At 43.7% G+C, this 26,023-nt stretch overlaps 1 protein-coding gene across 4 annotated transcripts in view; it reads left to right on the top strand.

The window, feature by feature from the left end:
- Window positions 1-26,023, top strand: part of TTLL5 (tubulin tyrosine ligase like 5) — a 602,590-nt gene that overhangs the window by 287,274 nt on the left and 289,293 nt on the right. For all 4 annotated transcript variants that reach the window (XM_033951293.1, XM_033951292.1, XM_033951290.1 and 1 more), the window contains 3 exons: window positions 5,476-5,586; window positions 6,989-7,080; window positions 20,246-20,308. In XM_033951293.1, the coding sequence (XP_033807184.1) occupies window positions 5,476-5,586; window positions 6,989-7,080; window positions 20,246-20,308 (266 nt within the window). The remainder of the gene's footprint in view (window positions 1-5,475; window positions 5,587-6,988; window positions 7,081-20,245; window positions 20,309-26,023) is intronic.

Genomic DNA, 26,023 nt, shown 5'->3' with positions numbered 1-26,023 from the left:
GAGGCGGTCCAGAGGAGGGTGACAAAAATGATAGGAGGCTTGCGCCAGAAGACATATGAGGAGGCTGGAAGCCCTGAATATGTGCACCCTAGAAGAAAGGAGAGACAGGGGAGATATGATTCAGACATTGAAATACTTGAAGGGTATTAACATAGAACAAAATCTTTTCCAGAGAAAGGAAAATGGTAAAACCAGAGGACATTACTTGAGGTTGAGGGGTGGTAAATTCAGGTGCAATGTTAGGAAATTCTACGTTACGGAGAGGGTGGTGGATGCCTGGAATGCGCTCCCGAGAGAGGTGGTGGAGAGGAAAATGGTGACTGAGTTCAAAGAAGCGTGGGATGAACATAGAGGATCTAGAATCAGAAAATAATATTAAATATTGAACTAAGGCCAGTACTGGGCAGACTTGCACGGTCTGTGTCTGTATATGGGCGTTTGGTGGAGGATGGGCTGGGGAGGGCTTCAATGGCTGGGAGGGTATAGATGGGCTGGAGTAGGTTTTAACGGAGATTTCGGCAGTTGGAACCCAACCACAGTACTAGGTAAAGCTTTGAATCAGGTTGGGCATACTGGATGGACCATTCGGGTCTTTATCTGCCGTCATCTACTATGTTTCTATGTATAACATGTCGTACTCTTATAATCTTACAATCTTATAATGTGTACATTGTAATTCGCTGACTGTCCAGCTCTCTTCGGTGTGAACCGCCTAGAAGTCATCTGACTATGGCAGTATAGAAGAATAAAGTTATTATTATTATTAATAAATGTACTTTGCCTTTAGTTTTACTTTTGATTTAGCCTCATAGCAGAAACTAACTAAACTAAACCTTAAGGGGCTCATAATCGAAAGAGAAAAATGTCTAAAAACTGGCCTAAGCCTGCACTTGGACAAACATTTCTCAAAAATGTCCAAGTGCCAATAATAAAACCGGGTTTTGGACGTATTTCTAAACGACCTAGGCCTTCATAGTGCCGCTGAACGACCAAAGCTAAACGGGGCGTTTCGGGAGGAGTGTCGAGGGCGGGAGTTGGGCGGGACGTGGGCCGGCTTAGACTTAGTCGTACAGCATGTATAACCGAAAGTTTTACAACAGAGCCTAGACGGAACTTGGACGTTCTGACTTAGACCATGTAAAACATGGTCTAAGTCATAAAAAACCACCTAAAGTCACCAGATAAGCACTGAAAACACATAAAACAGACCCCCATACACTACCCCAACTTTAAAATTCAGCCTCCAGACCATCATCGCCTGGCATAGGAAATCCTAGTCGTCCAGCACAGAGGCAGCTTAAGTCATCTTGGGGGTGGGTTAAGGACCCATAGGGAGGGGGACCCATGCCCATAAGCCCCTGTAATCACTGCATTGATACTTAAACATGTGCACTGCCCTATACACACCCAAAACCCTTTTGTACTGGCATATAAGTGGCTCCTGCAGCCATAAGGGCTATTGGGGTGGTAGATAAGTGGGTCTAGGGGATTCTGGAGGTAGTTTAGGGGCTCACCATAACGTATAAGGGAGCTGTAGGGAAGAGAAGAAATGGCACCCTTTTTGTGAAGTTCACAGCAGTGCCTTGTAAGGTACCCCACTATTTAGGTGGCATGTCTGGGTGTGTAATCCATCACTTTGCAGACCCCCCCCCCCCCCACGTCCAACAGGGCTTGTTCTAGGCGTTTTGGACTTGGTCGGAAAGTTGGACGAAAATGTGGTATAAAGATGGGCTTGGACGATCAAATCAGCAGGCAAAGAACATGAAGAAAGGGGACAAATCCTTCTTCAGGTATATTAGTGATAGGAAAAAGAACACAGACGGGATAGTACGCCTTAGAAAACCAGATGGGAACTGCGCAGAATCAGATTCCGATAAAGCAGAACTACTGAATGAATACTTCTGCTCGGTCTTCACCTGCGAGGCACCGGGGCACGGTCCGCAGTTGCAGGCAAGGCCCAGCGTGGAAGACCCGTTTCAGAATTTCAAGTTCACACCTGGCGACGTCTACTACGAACTGGCAAGACTCAAGGTGAACAAAGCCATGGGACCTGACAATCTACACCCCAGGGTGCTCAGTGAGCTACGTGATGTCCTGGCAGAACCGCTATCAGGACTCTTCAATCTCTCCCTAAGTTCGAGGAGAGTCCCCATAGACTGGAAAACAGTTAACGTCGTTCCACTGCACAAAAAGGGTTGCAGGGCAGAGGCTGCAAACTACAGACCAGTGAGTCTCGCATCAATAGTATGCAAACTCATGGAAACACTAATCAAACGTAAATTAGACGCAATCTTGGATGAGGAGAATCTACAGGATTCCAGTCAACACGGATTCACCAAGGGTAGGTTCTGCCAATCCAATCTCATCAGTTTCTTTGACTAGGTAACAAAACAGTTAGACTTGGGAGAATCCGTGGATGTCATATATCTAGACTTCAGCAAAGCTTTCGATAGTGTCCCGCATCGCAGGCTGTTGAGCAAGATGAAATCAATGGGGCTGGGAGAAACACTAACTACATGGGTCAATGACTGGCTGAGTGGCAGACTTCATAGGGTGGTAGTTAACGGTACCCTCTCTAAAACATCGGAGGTGACCAGTGGAGTACTGCAGGGATCAGTCTTGGGCCCGCTCCTTTTCAACATATTCATAGGTGACCTAACTCAGGGGCTTCAAGGTAAGGTAACGTTATTCGCTGACGACGCCAAACTATGCAATATAGTGAGAGATGGCAATTCACCCAATAGTATGACACAGGACCTACATTTGTTGGAGCTTTGGTCCTCGACCTGGCAGCTGGGCTTCAGCGCTAAGAAATGCAAGACCATGCACCTCGGCAGCAGAAATCCGTGCAGAACTTATACCTTGAATGGTGAGACCTTAGCTAGAACTTCAACAGAACGAGACTTGGGAGTGATCATCAGCGCAGACATGAAAACTGCTGATCATGTGGAGAAGGCTTCATCTAAGTAAAGACAGTTGTTAGGTTGCATCCGCAGGAGTTTCGTCAGCCGGAAGCCTGAAGTCATAATGCCATTATACAGAACCACGGTGAGGCCTCATTTGGAATACTGTGTGCAATTCTGAGGGCCACACTATGAAAAGATGTGCTGAGAGTAGAGTCAGTACAACGGATGGCCACCAGGATGCTCTCGGGGCTCAAGGATCTATCGTACGAGGAAAGGCTGAAAAATTTGCGGCTGTACTCACTCGAGGAACGTAGGGAGAGAGGAGACATGATCGAGACATTTAAGTATATTACCGGCCGTATCGAGATGGAAGAAGAGATTCTCTTTCTCAAAGGACCCTCAGCCACAAGAGGGCATCCGCTCAAACTCAGGGGCGGGAAATTTCATGGCAACACCAGGAAATATTTCTTCACCGAGAGAGTGGTTGATCCTTGGAACGAGCTCCCGGTGCAGGTGATCGAGGCAAACAGCGTGCAAGAATTTAAGAGCAAATGGGATGCCCATGTGGGATCCCTTAGAAGGTTAAGCCAAGGGAACCTGTCACCAGGAGTGGGATCCCTAGAATAGTAGACTTGGGGGTGGGTCAGTAGAGTGGGCAGACCTGATGGGCTATGGTCCTTATCTGCCGTCATCTTCTATGTTTTTATGATGTATAATCAGACTTTTCACACTGAGATCACTGATCCTAGATATTTAAATTCATTCTCCTGGTCTAGTGATATTCTTTGCATCGATCTATAACTCCAGTTTTCTTGCTCTTTCTACGATTCTATCTAGCAGATCGGGAACCTTAGATTCTGATTCTTCTACAAAAACAATATCATTGGTCTACCCTGTTGGGCCATCTGTACCACATTCTACACCTACACAGCCAGCCAAGTTGTGCTTCAAGAACCTATCAATGGCCACAATGAATATCAGTGGCGGTAGCACACATTCTTGAACCTGTTGGATTTTTTTTAACATGTCCCTTTAAAGGTTATAGAAAATACAAAAGAAAAATGGCAAAGTGGAGTTGATGAGCCAAAACCACCAACTTTATTACAACACATGAGTTGATAAAAACAATGGAAGCTGTCAGCCTGTCCAACAAAGTCAATAGCGGTATAATGAACAGCAGCAGTAGATAGTCCCAAAGTATTAGCAATAAGTATTTAGTTGACAATCTGTGCATCAATAGTATAAGCTTGTATATGGTAGCAGAGAGTAAAAACAGCAAATCCAAAAGACCAAACCAGCTGACAGGCGGTGCAGTAGTAGAGTGGTCTGTAATGATGAATCAAAAACAGTAGACCCTATACGGTCTTTGTTTTAGCACATGTAATAGCCTTCATCTGGAGTTCGATCAGCGTTTCTTTGGAGAGTATTTTATGCGCTTTTCCATTTTTTTTTTAAATCAACTGGATGGTTTCAGTGTCAGACCCCTGATGAAGGCTATTACAATGTGCCAAAACACGGACTATGTAGAGTCTTCTGTTTTTGATTCATCATTACAGTCCACTCTACTGCTTCACCACTCGTCAGCTGGTTCAGTCTTTTGGATTTGCTGTTTTTGCTCTCTGCTATCAATGATTGTACAAGAATATACTATTGATACACAGATTATCAACTAAATACTTATTGCTATTACTTTGGGACTATCTACTGTTGATGTCCATTATACCGCTATTGACTTTGTTGGACAGGCTGACAGCGGCCATTCTTTTTATCAGCTCATGATGTTGTAATAAACTTGGTTATTCCAGCTCATCATCCAGTTTGCCGATGGCAAAAATAGACTGGACTAATTTCTGTGGGATTCCAGTTACCTGAAGTGTTTTTTATATAGATCCCTTATGGACGCTGTAGAAGGTTCTTATTCTCTCTTCAAATAGTTTTTTAAAAGAAAAGATTTGATGTATACAATCCTGGTGTGGTCTGCAGCCACATTGCTACTGGAGTGATGACTTCCACATTGACTGTAGGTGGGCTCAAATTATTTCAACAAGCCCTATTCCAAGATCTTACATTTGATCTTACCTAAGGAAATGGGTAACGTCAGCATTAGTGTTATGACAGGTCCAGAGTTGCAAGCAAAGGATCTAGGATATTATATTAAAACAGTCTGACCCTTGTTGACCTTTGGAATGTTAGTGAAGATAGACGAATATTGAGCACCATTGTATAGTGCTGCATCTCATAGCACTCTAAAAAATATGTCACTGCTATTATTAGTTACTACTCATTTGCTGAGACAGACATGGGGGAAGCCACTGCTTGACCTGGATTGGTAGCATGGAATGTTGTTACTCTTTTGGGGTTTTTCCAGGTACTAGTGACTTGGATTAACCTCCGTGAAGACAGGATACTGGGCTAGATGGACCACTTGTCTGACCCAGTAAGGCTATGCTTATGTTTTTATGGTGGAAATGGAGGTTGAATCCTGGTACTAGTGCATTGAGGGATGTGGAGCATTGATGTGCTAGAACATGTAATAGAAGATTATATCGCAAATGTCTTTTGTTTGTAGCGTCAGCATCCTCAGTCAGCCAGTGATGCAGAAATCAATGTTATGGTACCATCAAGCAAAGAGAAAATGGGAAAGAGGAGTAGCACTGTCATGGGGCTGTCAGTGGAGGAGGTAAGAGTGAAGAGTAGTTTTATCAGGAGGTGCCTGCTTTTTCTTTAGAAAATACTAGTTGATGTAGATGAAGAACTGGTGAATTTCTAAATAATGCTTAAGATATATAACTGTGCTTGCCAGCCAAACTCCACCCATGTAAAGAATGTATATATTTATTAAATTGCACCCCAGGGAAAATGTGACAAAAATAGTACTAATTATGTGTGCTCTTAGTGCCTGTTTATAAAATGACCTCTAGTGGGATAATTTTCTGACGCCTGTTAGATGACTATTCTATAAAGCAGTCCTGGATTGCGCCCTCGCCAGAAGACAAAGAAAGGTACTGCAGACCAAGTTTATTTAGAACAAATAAACCACTTTATATATAACATATGGGACCCAACATGGTCCATGTTCCGAACTACACGTCTTCTTCAGGGGTCCCAAAAGGGACACGCAACAAATGCTCCTGTAGTCTCCTTTAGCTTCCTGGAGAATCTCCACCTCGATCTGGCCCTGTTTGCACAGAAAGAACACACAAAGAACCACAAATCCGTGGCTGCAGTGGGCAGCGACACTGTTTTCAGACTGGCTGCCCTGATTCTCCAGGAAGCTAAAGGAGACTGTTGCGTGTCCCTTGTTGCTACCACTTTTTTGGGACCACTAAAGAAGATGTGTTGTTCGAAACATGAACCGTGTTAGGTCCCATATGTTATATATAAAGTGGTTTGTTCATCGTATTTGGATTTTTGTCTTATGTTCATCGTATTGGATTTTTGTTTTGTCCTTACTCCCTCGTCAGTCATGTTTACACAATATCCACAATGAATATGCGTGTAAAAGATATGTGAAACCCTGACTGGCAAGGCGGAATCCCAGGACTAACTTGGAAAATACTGCTATAATTTAGGTGTCAGCATAGAGCTGGTGTAAACGTGTGAGTCTTAGGGGCTGGAGATACACCTTATATTTTTAAGCATGTGTGAGTCCCTGCCTAGACTCTCCACATATGTACATTTGCTCGTGAAACGCACGTGTATTAATACAATTTCAGGAAAATGCTAAAAACATCTCTCTTCTCCTTGTAATCCACACAAAGCACAACCTTTTACCATCCAAGTAATCTTACTGTATCTTCAACTGTCTTTGAAATTATATTATAAACCACAATGATTCCTAGAAGAATTTCTGCCATATAAGAAAATGTAAGGCATGGTATGGTATTATTCTAATAAAATATATGTATAATTGCATACTTTATAGGATTAATCTCAATATGTACAAGGTGAGAGGTAAAAGGCCGCCCTGTCTTGAGCCTCTGTTTAGAGTCCAGACAGGGTGATAGAGCCTTGGCATGCTTTTTGGCTTGAATAGCTTCTGTGTATGTAGCAGAGAGAGATTATTTTCTTATTAACTTCAGATAAAAATTTTACGTCGGGTAAGAGAAGAATCTGAGCGGACTGGTGGATTTATCCGAATTTTCCCACGGGAGGACACATGGGATCTGTATGGGTGAGTTTGCTTCAAATGAATATGTTTCATGCAAAGCCATTTGGGATGGTAGATTGAATTCCCCCCATCTCTGCCAAGCAGGAAATGTGAGCAAAAAGCCTGAGATGGCTTCTGGGAAACTCCAAAGTCTAGAAGAAACAAATTGAGTGGGTAGAGATTGAAATAGAGAATCATACTATAGTAAAAGTCCACTCTAGCATTCATATTAGGTACCTCTGATTCAAAGAACTGGGAAGTACATTACTGAATGTACATTAGACAGTGAGGCCCCGATTCTATAAATGGTGCTGAGCTCCTATGTGCTGTCAATCTTAGACATCAGTAGGCACTGAATTGGGCCAGGGTTTTCTTTGCCTAAATGAGTGTGCCTAAGTCCAACCAGGTTCAAAGTCCACCCCTAACCATGCCTACTTGCTGATAGACACCTACTAGTTAATTATACCCCCCTTTTATCAAGCTGTGTTGGGGCTTTTTAATCATCTGTGAGCATCAGCTCTCTTATTGCAATGGTCTGCAATAAAAAAAACCTTGCACAGCTTGATAAAAGAGGTCCTAATTCTTTTTAATGGTGCTTTAAATTATATGCATTGATTAAGCCAATTCAGAAAACTAAGATGCCTAGATCATCCAGGTGTACCTATCTAGGTGGCTAACTTTAGGCATCAGTTATAGAATCTAGGCCTGAGGCTGGACTTCCCCTGACTTTGAATGCATTCTTTAGTTTCATTCAGACTTCTCTAACATAGAAAATGACAAAAGATAAGGGCCATTAGGATTCTACTTGTAGATCTCCTCACTACTGATCTCTTGAATTTATCTCACGCTTTCCTGATCTCCATTAATACTTTTTCTTCACTTAGAAGTCTCTTGATACATTTACTACCCGTTTTGTGAAGAAATGTTTTGTGATTTTGCTCCGAGTCTACCTCCATTGAAGTCTTTTCTCTGAAAATGTTTTGTTCCTTATGTACCAGTTATATTTTTCAGATATTAGGATGGTTCTATTAGATCTCCATTTTTCCTTTCCACTCTGGTAGACAAATTTAGGGCCTTCCTTATTTCTCCAGTGGGTATAGATTGAGAGCTACTGAGTAACGTCACCCTATAAGGTCCTGTGCAACCCACAACCAGTTAGTATTTCTCAGTTTCCAGCAGATGGTAGGTGAGTACCTGTGCAGCCTGCTTTGGTTAGTCCTTGATTGAATGCACTGATTTGAGTTCCATATGTTTAAAAAAAAAAAAAAAAGGAGAGAGAAAATATATAGTATGTTGTTAGTCACCATCGACTCCTGCTCGAGTCCTAGTGACTTGAATTGCAGATCTAAAAAGAAATCGGTTTTGTGCTAGTCCAGAAAAGTCTTTCAGCATCATCCCCATGGTTGTTTTCAACCATCTCATTGCAGGCCGCCCTCTTTGCCTAGTTCCTTCGATCTTCCCAAACAGTGATCTCTTGTGGGCTTGACCCGGTTTGTTGTCGTGCCTCAGAGTGTACACTCTGAATTTCAGTCCCTGCCATCCATAAAGAGTTATGCCTGAGCCTCAGTCCTTTCCCTTCTGCATGCCGGGATGGGTTCCATGAGAGCTCCTGGGGGATAAACTATAAACTTCATTTATTTTTTGTTCTCTCAAGCTTCCATGGCCAGCATCATGATTGTTATAGTTGTCCAGGTCTTGCTGCATCTGAATAAGTAGAACCGAGCCATTGTGCTGTACCTGAGACATTAGTTCCACTTATTCATAGGTTGCAAGACCCAGACAACTGCAATACATTTTTTGTTGTTTGTAAACTGGATTTCTATGTGCAGTGAGGCAATGTGGTATCTCAAGTCTAATAAGCCACAAATAACAAAAGAAACCCTCTAGACTTTTCAAGGGACTGGATGGAGGACTTTGCTCAAGAAGCTACAGGAGACCATTCTCTGACTTAATGCTGCTCACTCAGAAAAAGCGCAATGAATTGTGTCCCCCATCAGTAGCTTTTGCCTCATTTGTGAAAAGCCTGTCTTAGGAAAGCAGCAGTTCAGGGGACTGCCACTGATAGCTCTAAGACAGAGGCTGGGTGGTTCCAGATGTGTAACATATTGCAGGAACTCAAAGCAGTCAGTGCTGGCAGGAAACTCTGCTGTACTGGAAATGCTCTTATTAGTGCAGCATCTGTTGAATGAACCCTCTGTACTCACTAGGCAAGATTTGGTGGACTGGGGCTCTCTTTTTCCCCTAAGCTTGTGGTGCAGTGGTTGGAGCTACAGCCTCAACACCCTGGGATTGTGGGTTCAAATTCAGCGCTGCTCCTTGTGACCCTGGCAAGTCACTCAGTCCTCCATAGCCCCAGGTACATTAGATAGATTGTGAGGCCATCGGGACAGATAGGAAAAATGCTTGAGTACCTGATTGTAAAACCGCTTAGATAACCGTGATAGGTGGTATATAAATACCTAAAAAAATACCTAATACCTACTTTGCTGGAGTCCTTGGAGGCCCTCAAGGTTTAAGAAGCTACTGGAGTCCTTGGAGGCCCTCAAGGTTTAAGAAGCTACATTGCTTTGCAGGCAGGAGCAGTAGAAATTTGATTATGTAGGATCTGTGACTCCCATAGATAAAGTTAGATGAAGTCACAGAGAAGGAGAATTCTTTGGAAGAAGACCTTTAGATGGTTGATTCAGAGGTTCCTCTAGGGGAGGGGCCTATCTGTGGTTCATATCTTCCAGTCTAGAGAAACATATCTGCCTTCATTTTCTATCTAGTCTGCCTAACCATGCCCTCTACTATCCCCTCTTCTTCCTTAGAGATCCAAAATACTTGTCCCAAGATTTCTTGAATACAAATTCACATTTTGTCTCTACCACATCCAGTGTGAGGCCATTTCAAGCATTTACCACCCTTTTCATGAAAAAGTATTTTCTGTGGTTACTTCTAAATCTAACCCCTTTCACCTTCATTCTATGCCCCCTCATTCTAGAGTCAGCATGAGTTCAGCCGAGGGAGATCTTGCCTCACCAATTTTTTTGACTTCTTTGAAGGTTTGAATAAACATGTGGATAAAGGTGAGCCGGTTGATGTAGTGTATCTAGATTTTCAGAAAGCTTTTGATAAAGTTCCTCATGAGAGGCTCCTGAGAAAATGAAAGAGTCATGGGATAGGTGGCAAAGTTTAGTTGTGGATTAGGAATTGGTTATCGGATAAAAAACAGAGGGTAGGGTTAAATTGTCGTTTTTCTCAATGGAGGAGAGTAAACAATGAACTGCCACAGGGATCTTTACTGGGACCGATGCTATTTAACTTATTTATATATGATCTGGAAATTGGAACTACGAGTGTGGTGATTAAATTTGCTGATGACATGAAACTGATCAAAATTGTTAAAACTCATGTGGATTGTGAAAAATTGCAGGCAGACCTTAGGAAATTGGAAGACTGGATATCCAAATGGCAGATGAAATTTAATGTGGACAAATGCAAAGTGATGCACATTGGGAAGAATAACACGAATCACAGTTACCGTATTTTCACGTAGATAAAGCGCACCCGTGTAAAACGCGCACACGGGTATAGAGCGCGGGAAACCGAAATATATGTAAAAAATTTTTTGTATACCGCGCACACCCGTATACCACGCATGCTGCCTGATTCCCGTCGCCGCCCGACTCTCCTTTCTCCCGCCCTGACTCTCCTCTGGCCACCCCAACTCTCCTTTCGCCCACCCCGACTCTCCTCTCCCCCTTGAAGTCCTGTCCCCACCCTGAAAGCCTGATGCCCCCCCCGATGTCCGATTCACCCCCCCCCCCCCCGCAGGACCGCTCGCACCCCCATCCCGAAGGACCGCTAGCACGCACCCACACCCCCACCCTGAAGGACCGCTCGCACCCCCACAGCCTCCCGACTCCCCCCCCATCATGTAGAAGCTCCTACCGGTGTCCTGCTGCTTCCTCTTGGCGGTCCCGCCCTTTCTCTGATGTCAAGCCCTCTTGCCCCGCTGACTCCCCGACACGATCGGGGCAAGAGGGAGCTCAAGCCCTCTTGCCCCAGCCAACCGCGGCACCCCCGACACGATCGGGGCAAAAGGGAGCCCAAGCCCTCTTGCCCCGCCGACTCCCCAACTCCCCAACAATATCGGGCCAGGAGGGAGCCCAAGCCCTCCTGGCTCTGGCGATCCCCCCCTCGCTAGTTGTTCGGGCCAGGAGGGAACCCAAGTCCTCCTGGCCCTGGCGACCCCCCCCCCCCCCCGCTAGTTGTTCGGGCCAGGAGGGAGCCCAAACCCTCCTGGCCACGGCGACCCCCTACCCCCACCCCGCACTACATTACGGGCAAGAGGGATCCAAGGCCCTCCTGCCCTCGACGCAAACCTCCCAACGACCGTCCCCCCCAAGAACCTCCGACCGCCTCCCCAGCCGACCTGCAACCCCCCTGGCCGACCCCCACGACACCCCCACCCCCCCTTCCCTGTACCTTTGTGTAGTTGGCCAGACAGACGGGAGCCAAACCCGCCTGTCCGGCAGGCAGCCAACAACGGAATGAGGCCGGATTGGCCCATCCGTCCCAAAGCTCCGCCTACTGGTGGGGCCTAAGGCGCCTGGGCCAATCAGAATAGGCCCGGGAGCCTTAGGTCCCTCCTGGGGGCGGGGCCTGAGGCACATGGGCCCAACCCGACCAGTTCCCTTCTCTTTAGCCTCAAGCATGTCAACTGCTTCCCTAACGGTATATATTCTGGATCTGCACTATTTCCTATTTGTACAGCATCTTGTAGCTCTTGAAATATACAGCTTCATTATTCTTGTAACTTCTCCTGGAAATGACCAGAATTCTCTCTGTAATTATCCTGGAAATGTCCAGTTGTCTCTTTTGTAATCTGCCCAGAACTGCAAGGTTGAGGCGGAATAGAAATCAGTAATGTAATGTAATGTAATGGATTGGTTGCATGTAATGTTGCTACTCCTTGGTTTTGGCCAGGTACTAGGGACCTGGATTGGCCACTGTGAGAAAGGGCTACTGGGCTTGATGGACCTTTGGTCTGACCCAGTAAGGCTGTTCTTATGATTTGTCTCATGCACATTTATTCCACGTGGGTATTTAAACGTTTCTATCATATCTCTCCTCTCCCGCTTTTTCTCCAAAGTATACATATTGAGATCTTTAAGTCTGGGCATGATGGACCTCAGGTCTGACCCAACAGAGGCACGGCTTATGTTCTTATGTTATGCTGAAGACAATTGACCATTTTAGTAGCCTTTCTCCGTACCAACTCCATCCTGCTCATATCTTTTTGAAGGTGCGGTCTTTAGAATAGTACACAATATTTGAAATAAGGTCACACCAGAGTCTTATACAGAGGCATGAATATCTCCTTTTTCCTACTGCCATTCCTGTCCCTATACACTCTAGCATCCTTCTAGCTTTGTCATCACCTTTTCAACCTGTTTGGCAACCTTAACATTATTGCATGCTATCACACTCAAGTTCCTTTGCTCTTTCATGCACAAAAGTTATTCACCCTCTAAACTGTAGCGTTCCCTCGGTTTTTGTAGCCCAAATGCTTGACCTTGCATTTCTTAGCATAAAATCTTACTTGCCAAATTTTGGACCATTCTTCAAACTTTGCCAGGGCCTTCCTCATGTTCTCCACACCATCAGGGGTGTCTATTCTATTGTAGATTTTGATATCATCCGCAAAGAAGCAAATCTTACCAGACAGTCCTTCAGCAATATTGCTTACAAAAATGTTAAAAGAATAGGCCCAAGAACTGAACCTTGCAGTGCATTATTGGTAGCATCCATTTCCTCAGAGCAATCTCCATTGACTACTACCGTCTGTTATTAAACTAAACTAAACTAAAGCTTAAGTTTATATACCACATCCTCTCCATAGAAATGGAGCTCGGTACGTTTTACAGGCACTTTAATATAAGGAAGGAAAAACATAATAAGAGTTAGTGATTATAAAGAGGGTAACGAGATTTATATTTTTGAGAATAGCCAAATTTTCAGATGCTTTCAGAATAATTGGAAGGAGCTCACTCAACCAGTTGTTGGGGCCCATACTAAGGGCACTTATAAGATGTCTGTGTGGAACACCATCAAAGGATTTACAAAAATTTAAATACACCACATCTAGCCTTTCCCAATTCTCTGATCATCCAGCCTGTAATTCCCTATTTCTTCCTTACTTCCACTTTTGTGGAGCAGGACCACATCTGCCCTTCTCCAGTCCTCCGGTACCACTCCTGACTCTAGAGACTCATTGAAAAGGTCAGTTAGCAGAGCCACCAGAACTTCCCTAAGTTCCTTCAGCACCCTTGGATGTACACCATATGGCCCCCATCGCTTTGTCGACCTTTATTTTAGCTAGCTCCTCACGAACATAACCCTCTGAAAATCATTCAGGGTCTACCATTCCTGCATCCCTATTCACATTTGTCTTCTGTAGTCCTGCTCCTGGCGCTTCAGCTGTGAACACACAACAGAAATATTTGTTAAGCAATTCAGCCTTTTCTTTATCAGCTTCTACATATTCCCCGCTTCACCTTTGAGTCTCACAATGCCACTTTTGCACTTCTTCCTATCACTATTATATCTTAAAAAAAAGTCTTGTCTCTCCATTTTACCGTGTCAGCTATTTTTTTCTTTCATTTGCATTTCTGCTTTCCTGACTATACGACCAGCCTCTCTTAACTTTTCCAGATATTTTTTGCCTGTCTTCCTCTTTCTGTGATCTTATGTAGTTTGTGAAAGCTAACCTCTTATTTCTTACCTTCTCAGCTACTACTTTTGAGAATCAAAGCGTCCTTGTTTTCCGCTTAGGGAAATCCACTACTTATTCCAGTGCAATATGTGAGATATTCTTTTTTTTTTTTTTTTCTCTTGAAAATATTCTAAACAAGTGAGTTGTGTCCCAATGGCTGCGTACCATATGTAGAAGGAATCCAATCTGGATTTTTTTTCTGTGACTCTGCTCTACTTCACTGTGCTCTCTTGCTACACCTCTAGTTTTTCCTTTCTGCACGTGTGGCAGTAGGAGTGTGTTTGTTCTGCTCTCTCCTTTTTATTATTTTATTCGGTGTTTTTTTTATCCCTTTTTTCAGCATTTCTTATGTTTGGAGCGATTTTTCCATTCTATCTGTGTGGAGAATACACAGATTTCGGTCTGCAGCTGTCAGGTCAATCCCTGGTGGTATCTGTCAGCCAACCTGCATCTGCTTCTAAGGAGTTTGGGCTGTCCCCACTTCTTCTACTGCTGGACGAAGTTTGGCGCAGGTTGAAGGGCATACCTAGGAGAATCAGCAGTGTCTTGCAGGGTGCCGGCTGTATTCCGCACCTCTGCCCATTCCTGAGTGTGTCCGTCGGTCCGCAAGGGTGGAGGTGCAGTCAGATACAGAGTCTGACTGGCAGCCTGAAGATTGGTATGAAGGAGGTTTTGCCAGCATGAGGCAGTGGTTCTCAGATTCCAGCTACTGTAAGAGAGCTCAGGCAGGCTGCAGCACATTTCCAGCACAGGTCACAGTGAGTGAAGGCTGTCACAGCCTGTGAGGTGAATTGGGTGAGTTTGAATTTCAATGTTTTGAAGATTTCTGCATTCCCCCCTGTGTTTCCCCTCCTTAAAAATCCTAAAATCACAGATTTTGGAGTTTGTTTGATGTGAAAAATATATCAAATTTTTTAGTGGTGGCCTTCACAGACTTTATGGCATATTTGTGGAATGAGTTTCGCAGCAGGCATTCTTCCCCTGTGCAGTCCTACTCTGCCTCTGATCTGTCTCTAAGTGGCATTGCTTCTATGGGAGTACTGGTCGACAAGTCAATGAAGCCGTCCGCGCAATGAGTAGTCGCTGCAAAAAGGGCGAATGCTAGGAATGATTAAGAAGGGGATCACGAACAGATCAGAGAAGGTTATCATGCTGCTATACTGGGCCATGGTGCGCCCCACCTGGAATACTGTGTCCAGCACTGGTCGCCGTACATGAAGAAGGACACGGTAGTACTCGAAAGGGTCCAGAGAAGAGCGACTAAAATAGTTACGGGGCTGGAGGAGTTGCAGTACTGTGAGAGATTAGAGAAACTTGACCTCTTCTCCCTCGAACAGAGGAGACTGAGAGGGGACATGATCGAAACATTCAAGATAATGAAGGGAATAGACTTAGTAGTTAAAGACACCCTCTTCAAGGTAGAGAGAACGAGAGGGCACTCTCTAAAGTTAAAAGGGGATAGATTCCATACAAACGTAAGGAAGTTCTTCTTTACCCAGAGAGTGGTGGAAAACTGGAATACTCTTCCAGAGGCTGTTATAGAGGAAAACACCCTCCAGGGATTCAAGACAAAGTTAGATAAGTTCCTGCTAAACCAAGAACGTATGCAGGTAAGGCTAGACTTAGTTAGGGCACTGGTCTTTGACCTAAGGGCCGTCACTACGTGAGCGGACTGCTTGGCACAATGGACCACTGGTCTGATCCAGCAGTGGCAATTCTTATGTTCTTATGGGCACATTTTCTTCTCAGTCTGCCACTGTTCAGTGCTGCTTGATCCTAATCTGGGTGATCTTTTGGATGATGACCAATTCGCTGGCCCTTTATTCTCCAGCGCAGCTCTTCCAGGTACAGGAGATCAGGGACTGTCCCTTTAAACCACTTTTTGGACGCTTTTCTTTTTTGAAAATGAGTCCCTTGGTCAACTGTATTGTGATGGTCAGTAGCCAGGGCAGTGGAGACAGTATAGTTGGAAGTCTGGTCTTCATTTTCTGTGAGCTGATTTTTTTCTTGGAATTTCCTTATAAATTCAAGGTCCATCCTTAACTTTGGAAAGCAGTCTGACACCCACGCAGTCTCTGGAATATCTGGGTGTGGGCCGCATCTATCTTTCAGAGGCAAGCAGCCAGGAGCTGTGCTCTCAAAGTTTTTTCCTTTCTGAAGTAGCCAGCTTCTATGGTGTGGGATTGTCTTCAGGTCCTAGGGTCCATGGGGGCCACATTGGATGTGGTCCCTTGGGTGAGAGTGCTCATGCGTCCTCTCCAGCATGTCCCTATCTCACTGGGCTCCGCTCAGGGATATGTTATAGACCTGTCTTCCTTGGACTCTGGAGGCTTGGGCCAGCGTGTACCACTGAGGATTGCCTTCTGAGTCGTTCTGATGATGGATGATTTTGGGACTAGGATGCCTACTACAATAGTCGTCCCATTCAGTGGTGTTGGAAATGGTCAATTGACCAGCTGGAGCTGAGAGCCATTCGGCTGGCTCTAGTGTGATTCCAGAAGCATCTGGAGGGCCAAGCGGTCAGAGTCTTCTCCGACAGCACAACGACAGTAGCCTATGTCCTTTGCTGCGGCAGACAAAGAGGAACCTCTCTAGCTCAGGAGGCCCGCCTTCTAGTTTTTGTGGGCACCACGTCATCTGCAAGCGCTTTTAGCAGTGCATGTGGCGGGATTCAACAAGATTCGAGTCGACTTCCTCAGCAGACACACTATGGATATGGGCGAGTGGCACTGCCCTCAGTGGCATTCTGAGCCATTGTGCAGCACTGTGGTCTTCCCCGCTTCATCTTCATGGCATAGGAAAAAACCTTGATTCTTTAGTCGAAGATCTGAACCCGGCAGCAGAGATCTCGTTGCTCTCGTGCAGCTGTGTCCTCAAGGGCCCATGATAAGCCGAATCATTTGGTGGCTAGCGAACCATCCGTGCCATGTCGTTCTGGTGGCTCCATACTGGCCTTACAGGCCGTGGTACGATGATCTGCTGCATCTTTGCAGGGGTCAGGGCTTTCAGTTCCATGCCCCTTCCAGACTTGCTTACTTGGGGTCCAGTCTCCATGCAGGACCCAGGTCATTTGGCTCTTGAGTGCACAGCTTTAATTCACAAATGCTATTTGGAGGTAATTATTTCCACCCTTCTTGAGTCTCTGAAGTCTGACTACTGTGTCTGACTACTTTTCCAGCACTGATATGACTAGGAATAGATGGAGGTATATTCCACTCTGATTTCCGTGGCTCTCACCTTTCTTCCAGCTGGTCTGGATACAGGCCTCACTGTAGCATCCCTTCGAGTCTAAGTGACTGGGCTCTCTTGTTTCAGAGCCCGGGACCGTCATTAGTCTTGGCGTCTCACTCAGCCATTTCCAGGTTTCTGGAAGGAGCTTTTTGCATCGAACCGACAATTTCAACACCAGTCCCTTTGCGTGATCTTATCCTGGTACTGTCTGGCCTTACCACAGCTCCCTTTGAGCCTATTCGGGATGCTTCCCTCTTAGCCTTGTCTCTCAAAACTGTCTTTCTGGTCGCTGTTACATAAGTGAAACATGTCTCAGAATGTCAAGCTCTTTCATGTAGAGAGCTGTTCTTCCGCTTCTCAGTGTCTAGTCTTTCTTTGCGCATTGTTCCTTATTTCCTGCTGAAGGTGATTTCGATTTTCCATGTACATCAGGAAGTGTTTGCCTGTTTTTCAGTCTACGTGTTCGCCTGTTTTTCAGTCTACGTGTTCTAAGAAACAGGATTGTATTTTGAGGAAGCTGGATGTATGCAAAGTGCTCCTTCGCTATCAGTTTCATCTCTTGAGACATCTACTTTTGCTGACTCGTTCTGTCAAGCAGGGTGCTCCCACTTCCAAGGCCATGATATCCAGATGGATCTGTAGGGCCATTTCGTCAGCCTTTATTCTGTCCGGGACCCATTTCCGTTTCCATTTCCGTTAAGGTGCATTCTACTAGGACTATGGCTTCTTTGTGGGCCAAAGCTAGTGTGATCTCCCCTGAGGAGATCTTCAGGGCAGCAATGCAGTCCTCCTTGCACACGTTTGCCAAGTTTTAATGCATGGATGTGACAGCGAGACAGGACTTACCTTTGAGTCCTCGGTTTTGCGGGCTGGCACAGTTAGCCCGCCCTAGCATTAGTGACTACTTTGGTATGTCCCACTTGTTTAGAATGTCTCACCTATTGCACTGGAAAAGGAGATTATGTACTTACCCTAGTAAGCTCTTTTCCAGTAGATAGGTGAGACTTTCTAGACTCCCACTCTGTCCTTCCTGCTTTCTGATTCTGCTTCTCCAAGTCAATTCTTGGATGTCAGTTAGTCTTTGGGCTAGGAAGAATCTCTATATATGTTACTGTTTTATTCAGGGGCCGTTTCTGAGCTCCTTTGATGCATTTGTTACCTGTTTACAGTTAATGTACTTCTATTAATTCTTAAATAGAACACTTGTTTATGGACTTCATTACCATGGGAGTCTCTACTTCACATTTGTAAGATGGCTCTTGGTGCTTGGGTACTAACTAGAAGAGCCATAGAACACACTGAAGTAGAGCAGAGTTGCAGATAAAATTCGGATTGGGTTCCTTCTGCGTATGGCAAACGACCACTGGGACACAACCCACTTGTCTAGAATGTCTCCTCTATGTAATGGAAAAGAGCTTACCAGGGTAAGTACATAATCTCCTTTTCCTAGGATAAGCAGCATAAAATCTGTTTACTACTTGGGATCTAGCTAGGTACTTGGGGCCTGGGTTGGCCACTGTTGGAAACAGGATACTGGACTTGATGGACCTTCTGTCTGTCCCAATCATTGACTTTAAAAGGTGCTAAAGAAAATTGATAAACTAAATCAGTGTTCTTCAATCTTTTTACACCTATGGACCGGCGGAAATAAAAGAACTACGAAGGCTGAAATTAAAAAAACCCCATTTCCACCCCGTCCCCATCAGCTCGGTCCCCGCAAACCATCTGATCCCATCCGCACAAGCCTCAGTTATGATTTTATATTGAATACATTTTATTAATAATACAAATAATACAGAGCAAGGATCAACATAACCCCTGTCTCCCCTCCCCTTCACATATATCCCCTCTTCTATCAAGAAAACTGAATAAGCCAAATTATTATAGAATGCTACACAGAAATATCATTCTAACAGAATACCGCAGTCACACATGACAGGAATAGTGTTACGAGAGTGCAACTAGGGCAATTGCCCCCTGGCCAGAGAGAGCCCTAAGCCAGCTGGAAACTAAAGAAGCACTGCCTGGGCTTTGCAGTCCCCAGTTATGTCTAACACCAGCTCTAGCAGGATACATATTTCAAATCTGATATATTCTAATCACAAAATAGAAATAAATTTTTTTTTCTACCTTTTGTTGTCTCTGGTTTCTGCTTTCATCTTCTTTTCACTCTCTTCCTTCCTGCGTCTGCCCGTTCCATCCACTGTCTGCCCTCTCCCCCTTCCATATATCTGCCTTTCTATGCCCCTCTCCCCTTTCCATCCAGCTTGCGCCCCACCTCTCTCCTTTTTACATGATTCATTCCAGCTTCACTGCTCTCTTCATTTTTATCTCTCCTACACCAGACCTAGCATCTTTGTTCCTCTCTCCTTATTTCTCTGCTGACCCCCCCTTCCCAGCATCAGTCTCTCTACTTTCTCATTCCTCTGTCTCTCCCCTTTCCCTCATCTGATCTCTCCATTCCTCCCTGACCCCTTTCCTTCCTCTAATCTCCCTGCCAGCTGTTTCCTTCCTTTTTTTCCTTCTCCTTTCCCTCCTCTCCAATCAAATAGTAACTCTCTTCCCTTTCCCTCCCTCCTCCAGCAGCATCTCTCCTTTTTCATCCCCCCAGGTCCAATAGCAGCTCTCCCTTTATCCAGCAGCTTTCCAGCCTCTAACAGTGGCTTCCTTCCCTTCCCTTCCCTCCACTCCCCTCCTAGCAGCGATTCACTTAGGCAGCCTTGGGTCATTTGATGGCTCGCACCACCTCTATGGAAAGAGGAAGTTGCATCATCGGAGGCGGGACACAACTCAGCAAAAGCCCCAAGGCTACCGAAGTGAATCGCTGCTGCAAGCAAGTACTGAGAGCTGCTGGGAGTGGAGGAAGCTACTGTTGGAGGCTGTTCTCAGCCTTGTGCAGACCGGCAGGAATTTTGCGCACCAATCTTGCTGGCCCTGCGTGGATTAGCAGGAATTTTCTGCAGACCAGTGGTTGAAGAACACTGAACTAAATAATAGCAAAATACTGGGACTTGGTAGTATTCACCCAGGATTCTAAAGGAACTCAAATAGAAAATTGTAGACTTAATATTAAAAATCTATAATTTCTGTCTTCTGCCTTGTCACTGTGTTCCTCATTCATACTCTCTCACCCCTGTGCTCCCTTTTCTTACCCTTTGCTGATCTTTTGTTCTAATTCTTATTTTATATTTTTTTTAGGCCCTTTCTGGAACATAGAACAACAATGAATTACATGCTGGCTACACGGCTCTTCACTGACAGGTGGGTTTCTACTTGGAGAACATTATCTTCAGGACACCTCTAGAATGAGTGGGATGCTTGGGGTGGAGAAATGTATAGGTTTGGAACAGAGAAAGTTGGCTGTATATAATATGTAATTAGAAAACTTATGGACTGTAACAGAACCCAGTTATTCACTGATTCCTTGTGATTAACATTTTCTGTCACTCAAGGTTACACTGAGTGTTTTAGGAGAATATATACAGACCATGCATTACACATACTTTCACAGACTACTTATACTCACTTGAAGTGTGATAGCCATTGATGTAGAACTGCCTCCATTGGGAATATCTTGTTCATCTCTTTCTGTTATACTCAGAGGTATGTTTGTTACCTTTAAGAACAGGTGTCCCTGGACCTCTCTTGCTACAGTCTTCTGAGGTGTTTCTGCTAAAAGATGGGCTGAGAGTAAAAAGGGATAGGATCAGGAGAAATATAAGGAAATATTTCTTTACAGAAGATAGTCTTCCAGTGGAGGTGCTAGAGACCAGTACAATATCAGGAAGGTGGTGTATAAGTATAAATTTTTTTAAAAAATTAGAAATTAGAATTTCTAGTGCAACAGGCACATCATTCTTGAACACTCAGGTAGTCATAAGAACATAAGAATTGTCGCTTCTGGGTCAAAACAGCAGCCCGCACCCGTGCCCAGCAGTCCACACTTGCGGCGGCCCTTAGATCAAAGACCAGTGCCCTAATTGAGACTAGCCTTACCTGCATAAGTTATGGCTGAGCAGGAACTTTTCTAACTTTGTCTTGAATCCCTGGAGGGTATTTTCCCCTATAACAGCCTCCGGAAGAGCGTTCCAGTTTTCTACCACTCTCTGGGTGAAGAAGAACTTCCTTACGTTTGTACGGAATCTATCCCCTTTTAACTTTAGAGAGTGCCCTCTCGTTCTCTCTACCTTGGAGAGGGTAAACAACCTGTCTTTATCTACTAAGTCTATTCCCTTCATTATCTTGAATGTTTCGATCATGTCCCCTCTGTCTCCTCTTTTCAAGGGAGAAGAGGCCCAATTTCTCTAATCTCTCACTGTACGGCAACTCCTCCAGCCCCTTAACCATTATAGTTGCTCTTCTCTGGACCCTTCTCTGGATCCTTTCGTCTGAAGCCAATATCTTTCTCCTGGACTGGACGGGACTGTTTCTATATGCATTCCCTCCAATCCCTCTCATGTTGAGGACTCTGTTCAAACTCAAATGAGAGACGGCCACCATGATTCTCATTGCTTCTCGGTGGCCCAGACAGCATTGGTTTTCCCTTCTATTTCAGCTCAGCTCCAGGGAACCAATACCTCCTCCAGTTTTTCCTACTCTGCTTACTCAACGACAGGAGTCACTTCTACATCCCAACCTGCAATCATTACACTTGACAGCTTGGTTTCTCTTGGGCTGAGTTCTTCTGAATTACATCTCTCTCAGCCTGTTTGATATATTATTGATACTTCCAGGAAACCAGCCACTTGGCAATGTTATCAACAAAAGTGGACTAGGTTCTTTTCCTAGTGTCTTCTTGATCATCATGATCCCGCTTCACTAGCAGTGGAATTGGTGTTGGATTATCTACTTCATTTATCTGATTCTGGTCTCAAGTCCACATCTAAGAGTTCATCTAAGTGCTATTACAGCTTTTCACATGCCAGTCGAGGGAAAACCTCTTACTGCTCATCCTTTGGTCTCCAGATTCATGAAAGGACTTTTCAATGTTAAACCACCTCGCAAGCCTCCACCTGTCATCTGGGACAGTGTTTTTCAACCTTTTTACACCTATGGACTGGCAGAAATAAAAGAATTATTCTGTGGACCGGCATCGGTCCGTGGACCGGTGGTTGAAGAACACTGGGCTAAATCGTAGGCCAGACCTCGCCCATCTCTACTCAATCTCTACCCCAGACCCCGCCCCCATAATAGTATTAATTGCGCTTTGCACGTCCCGTGCCTCATCTGGAAGCCTTCCCTCTGACGTTGCAACATCAGAGAGAAGGCTTCCGGTTCAGGTGCAGGATCCAAGTTTCCAAGTTTATTCAATATTTGATTAATCGCTTATTCAACATTCTAAGCGATGTACATAATATAATAATAACATACGTTAATAGAGGGAGACTGACAATTTCATATAAAAAAACCGAAAACAAAACACTTAAGACAAACATGGGATACAAAGGGGAAGGAGAAGGGAAAGAAATACAATTTTGAAAAGGCTAAAGAAAACATTTATGGTAAACAACATTAGGAAAGGAAGAACAAAGGGAGGTCAAAGTAGAACGTAAGAGATCTATAAAAAACTTTGGTCGGGTCGTGCGTACTGGTTATCTCAGCTGTCAAATGCATCTTTAAAAGAAAACATTTGAGCTTACTTTTAAATCTAACCAAATCTAATTCCTCACGAATATTGATTGGAAGTAAATTCCAGGTTTGAGGTGCTGTGACAGAAAAGATTGAATTTCACCTAGTATTTATAATTTTTAAAGAAGGGACTGTCAGAAGATGTTGACCAATCGATCTAAGAGATCTAAGTGGAGTATAGGGGATCAAAACTCTGTAAATAAAAGAGGGAAATTTACAAAGAAGACTTTTAAAAACTAATAAGTTTAATTTGTAGGTTATTCGATGGGCTACAGGGAGCCAATGTGCTTCCCTGAGTAACGGAGTAACATGATCAAATTTTTTTGCTTTTTTTATAAGTTTTATAGAAGCATTTTGTATGATCTGTAAACGACGGATTTCTTTTAAAGCAATACCTTTAAACAGTGCGTTACAGTAATCGATTTTCGAAATTACTAAAGAATGAACTAAAATATTTATGGATTTAGGGGATAGAAATTTTGAAACTGAACGAATTTGCCGTAGTCGAAAAAATGTAGATCTAACGATACTATTAATGTGTTCGTGGTAAGTGAGTTTATTATCAAAGATTACTCCTAGGATCTTGATGCTTCTTGTTAGTTGTAAGGTCGAACCTTTAATGGTAATTGGAGAAAGCAGCTTTTGGTCATCCTTCCATGGGAAGAACATAACATTCGTTTTTTCAATGTTTAAGGCTAGCCGGTTAGTCTCGAGCCATTGATGAACGAGCTCAAGTTTCCTATTGACAGATGCTATTTCGTCAGGGTTATTATATTCTAGCTGGTGTATAAGCTGAATGTCATCTGCATATGCAAAGACTTGGAAGCCAATGGATTGGCAAAGGGTCAGAAGCGGGGCTAAAAAAATATTAAATAATAAAGGAGAGAGAATGGAACCTTGAGGAATACCGTATGAAGCTGAAAATATGTTTGATGTACTATTATTAAAGGATATAATTGAAGAACGATTAGTAAAGTAAGATTTAAACCATGAGAAGACCTGATCAGTGATTCCAATGGACTGTAGTCTTTCCAAAAGAAGGCTATGGTCGATGGTATCGAAAGCTGATGACAAGTCAAGAGAGATAAGAAGAACCGACATATGCCTGTAGGAGCCACTGCCCGTGGCTTTGTGCACTGAATCAGTTAAGAAGAGCGAGCTGGCTTGAAGATAGCGCCACATCGATTGCACCGTGGACCGGCGGTTGAAGAACACTGTTTTGGGCCTGATGTACGTGCTGGCCCTATGGACCGGCAGAAATTTCCGTGGACCGGCACTGGTCCATGGACCGGTGGTTGAAGAACACTGATCTGGGACCTTTAATGTGGTACTTTCAAGTTTAATGAAGCCACCTTTTGAACCAATGGCCACAGCTCATCTCAAGTTTCTCACCTGGAATGTTGTCTTCCTTATTGCTCTCATCTCTGCCAGGAGGGTCAGTGAGTTACAAGCCTTGGTAGCAGATCCACCCTTCACAGTTTTTCATCAAGACAAAGTGGTTCTGCGCAAGTATCCAAAGTTTCATGTGGACTTATCGTATGATACAGTTTTATTTGGCATGTCTATGAGGGCGAAGAGTCAAATTTCTTCCAATAATAAGCTTTTACTTATCCTGACAGGAGTTGCCATACAACAAATTACATGTAACTGGAAAAATTGGAATAGATTGAATTACAGCTTTTGGTGGAATTCAGTGTGTCATATTTATAAAATGGAAAGAACAATATCGATTCAGAAAGGAAATTTTAATAAATTTCAAGATGTGTGGGGGCCATTGACAACTTATTGTAATGAATAGGAATCATTTTTCCCTAAATAGTATAAATGAAAATATGGGGAGGGGGGATAGTTTTTGTTTTTTCACTATTTGATTATGAAAAGAATGGATGATTTTGTTATTTGATATATGTGATTATGTGATATTTGAAAGAGGGAGAGTGTGGGGGTGGGGGGAATTCAGATTTTTTTTAGTAATGGTTAGATTAATTGAAAAGAATATTTTATGTGATATATTATGATTGGATATGATAAGGTGGGGGAGGGTGGGGGTTGAATTTAATTACTTTATGTGCATCATGATAGAAAATCAAGTGATGTTAAGTTCAAATGTTACTTTGTGTTACACTTGTTGTAAGTTGTAAAATGAATAAAGATTTTTACAAAGTTTCTTCTGAAAGTTGTCACTCAATTTCATCTCAATCAGTCAATTGTTTTACCAGTGTTTTTTCCTGCCTGCATCTTGTTCTGTTATGCTCAGACTGGACTGGCACTGGAGAGTCGTGTCACAGCCCACAAAATTAGAGCTATGGCAGCTTCTGTAGCTTACCTCAGATATACTCCCATTGAGGAAATCTGTAACGATGCCACCTAGTCCTCAGTTCATACATTCACTTCTCACTATTGTCTGGAGTCCTTCTCTAGAAGGGATGGGCACTTCAGCCAATCGGTATTACAAAATTTATTTTCCTAAGGCCAACACTCCCACCATCCCATTCTTATTAGCTTGGAGGTCACCCATACTGAGAATATGCTGCCTGCTTGTCCTAGGATAAAGCACAGTTACTTACCGTAAAAGGTGTTATCCAGGGACAGCAGGCAGATATTCTCACAACCCACCCACCTCCTCGGGTAGGCTTATTAGCTGGCTTATCTTAACTGAGGGGCCGCGCGCCTACATCGGGTGGGAAGGCACTCGCACATGTGCGGTGTGGGCTATCACAAACTTTCTAAAGACTTAAAAAGTGGCGATGCACTTTTAAAGTGGTCCATACCGGGGCTCCGTCGGTGACGTCACCTATTCCTTGTTTTGTTTCTTTTCTTAAGCTGTGATGATGTAACTTTACCCTTCTATCCTTCTCGTTTCGTGTATGTCTTAATAGTTAGTTTTAAGTTATTTTGATTACTTATATAAACCTGTTTTATGAAGTTGTAAATCGCTTAGTAACTGGAATAAGCGATTCATCAAATATAAATAAAAACTTGAAACTATCTGCCTGCTGTCCCTGGATAACACCTGTTATGGTAAGTAACTGTGCTTTCTACTTTGTTTTGACAGTATACTTTTGTTTGGGAATTGATGCCGACTGAATCTGTGGACTGAGCAATACATTGACTGTGTGATATACTTACAGAATAAGTTTTTGTGGAGGTTTGTTTTTTGTTTTGTTTTTTTTTGAGCCCATGAAGCACTAACTGAGGCTTTTTTTTCTCCACAACATTTATGCTCATTTGAGCTGAGTGGAATATACTGCAAATTTTTCCTATCTTGTATTGTACTATATGTTGGTCAGTGGAGCAATCAAAATTGTGTCTAGCATAATTTTTGTTTTTTTCTTTGGTAATTGAAAT

Source organism: Geotrypetes seraphini, chromosome 7 (assembly GCF_902459505.1).
Source record: "Geotrypetes seraphini chromosome 7, aGeoSer1.1, whole genome shotgun sequence".
Taxonomy (NCBI): domain Eukaryota; kingdom Metazoa; phylum Chordata; class Amphibia; order Gymnophiona; family Dermophiidae; genus Geotrypetes; species Geotrypetes seraphini.
The sequence above is the reverse complement of the archived record's forward strand: the minus strand, read 5'-3'. Positions and strand labels throughout refer to the sequence as shown.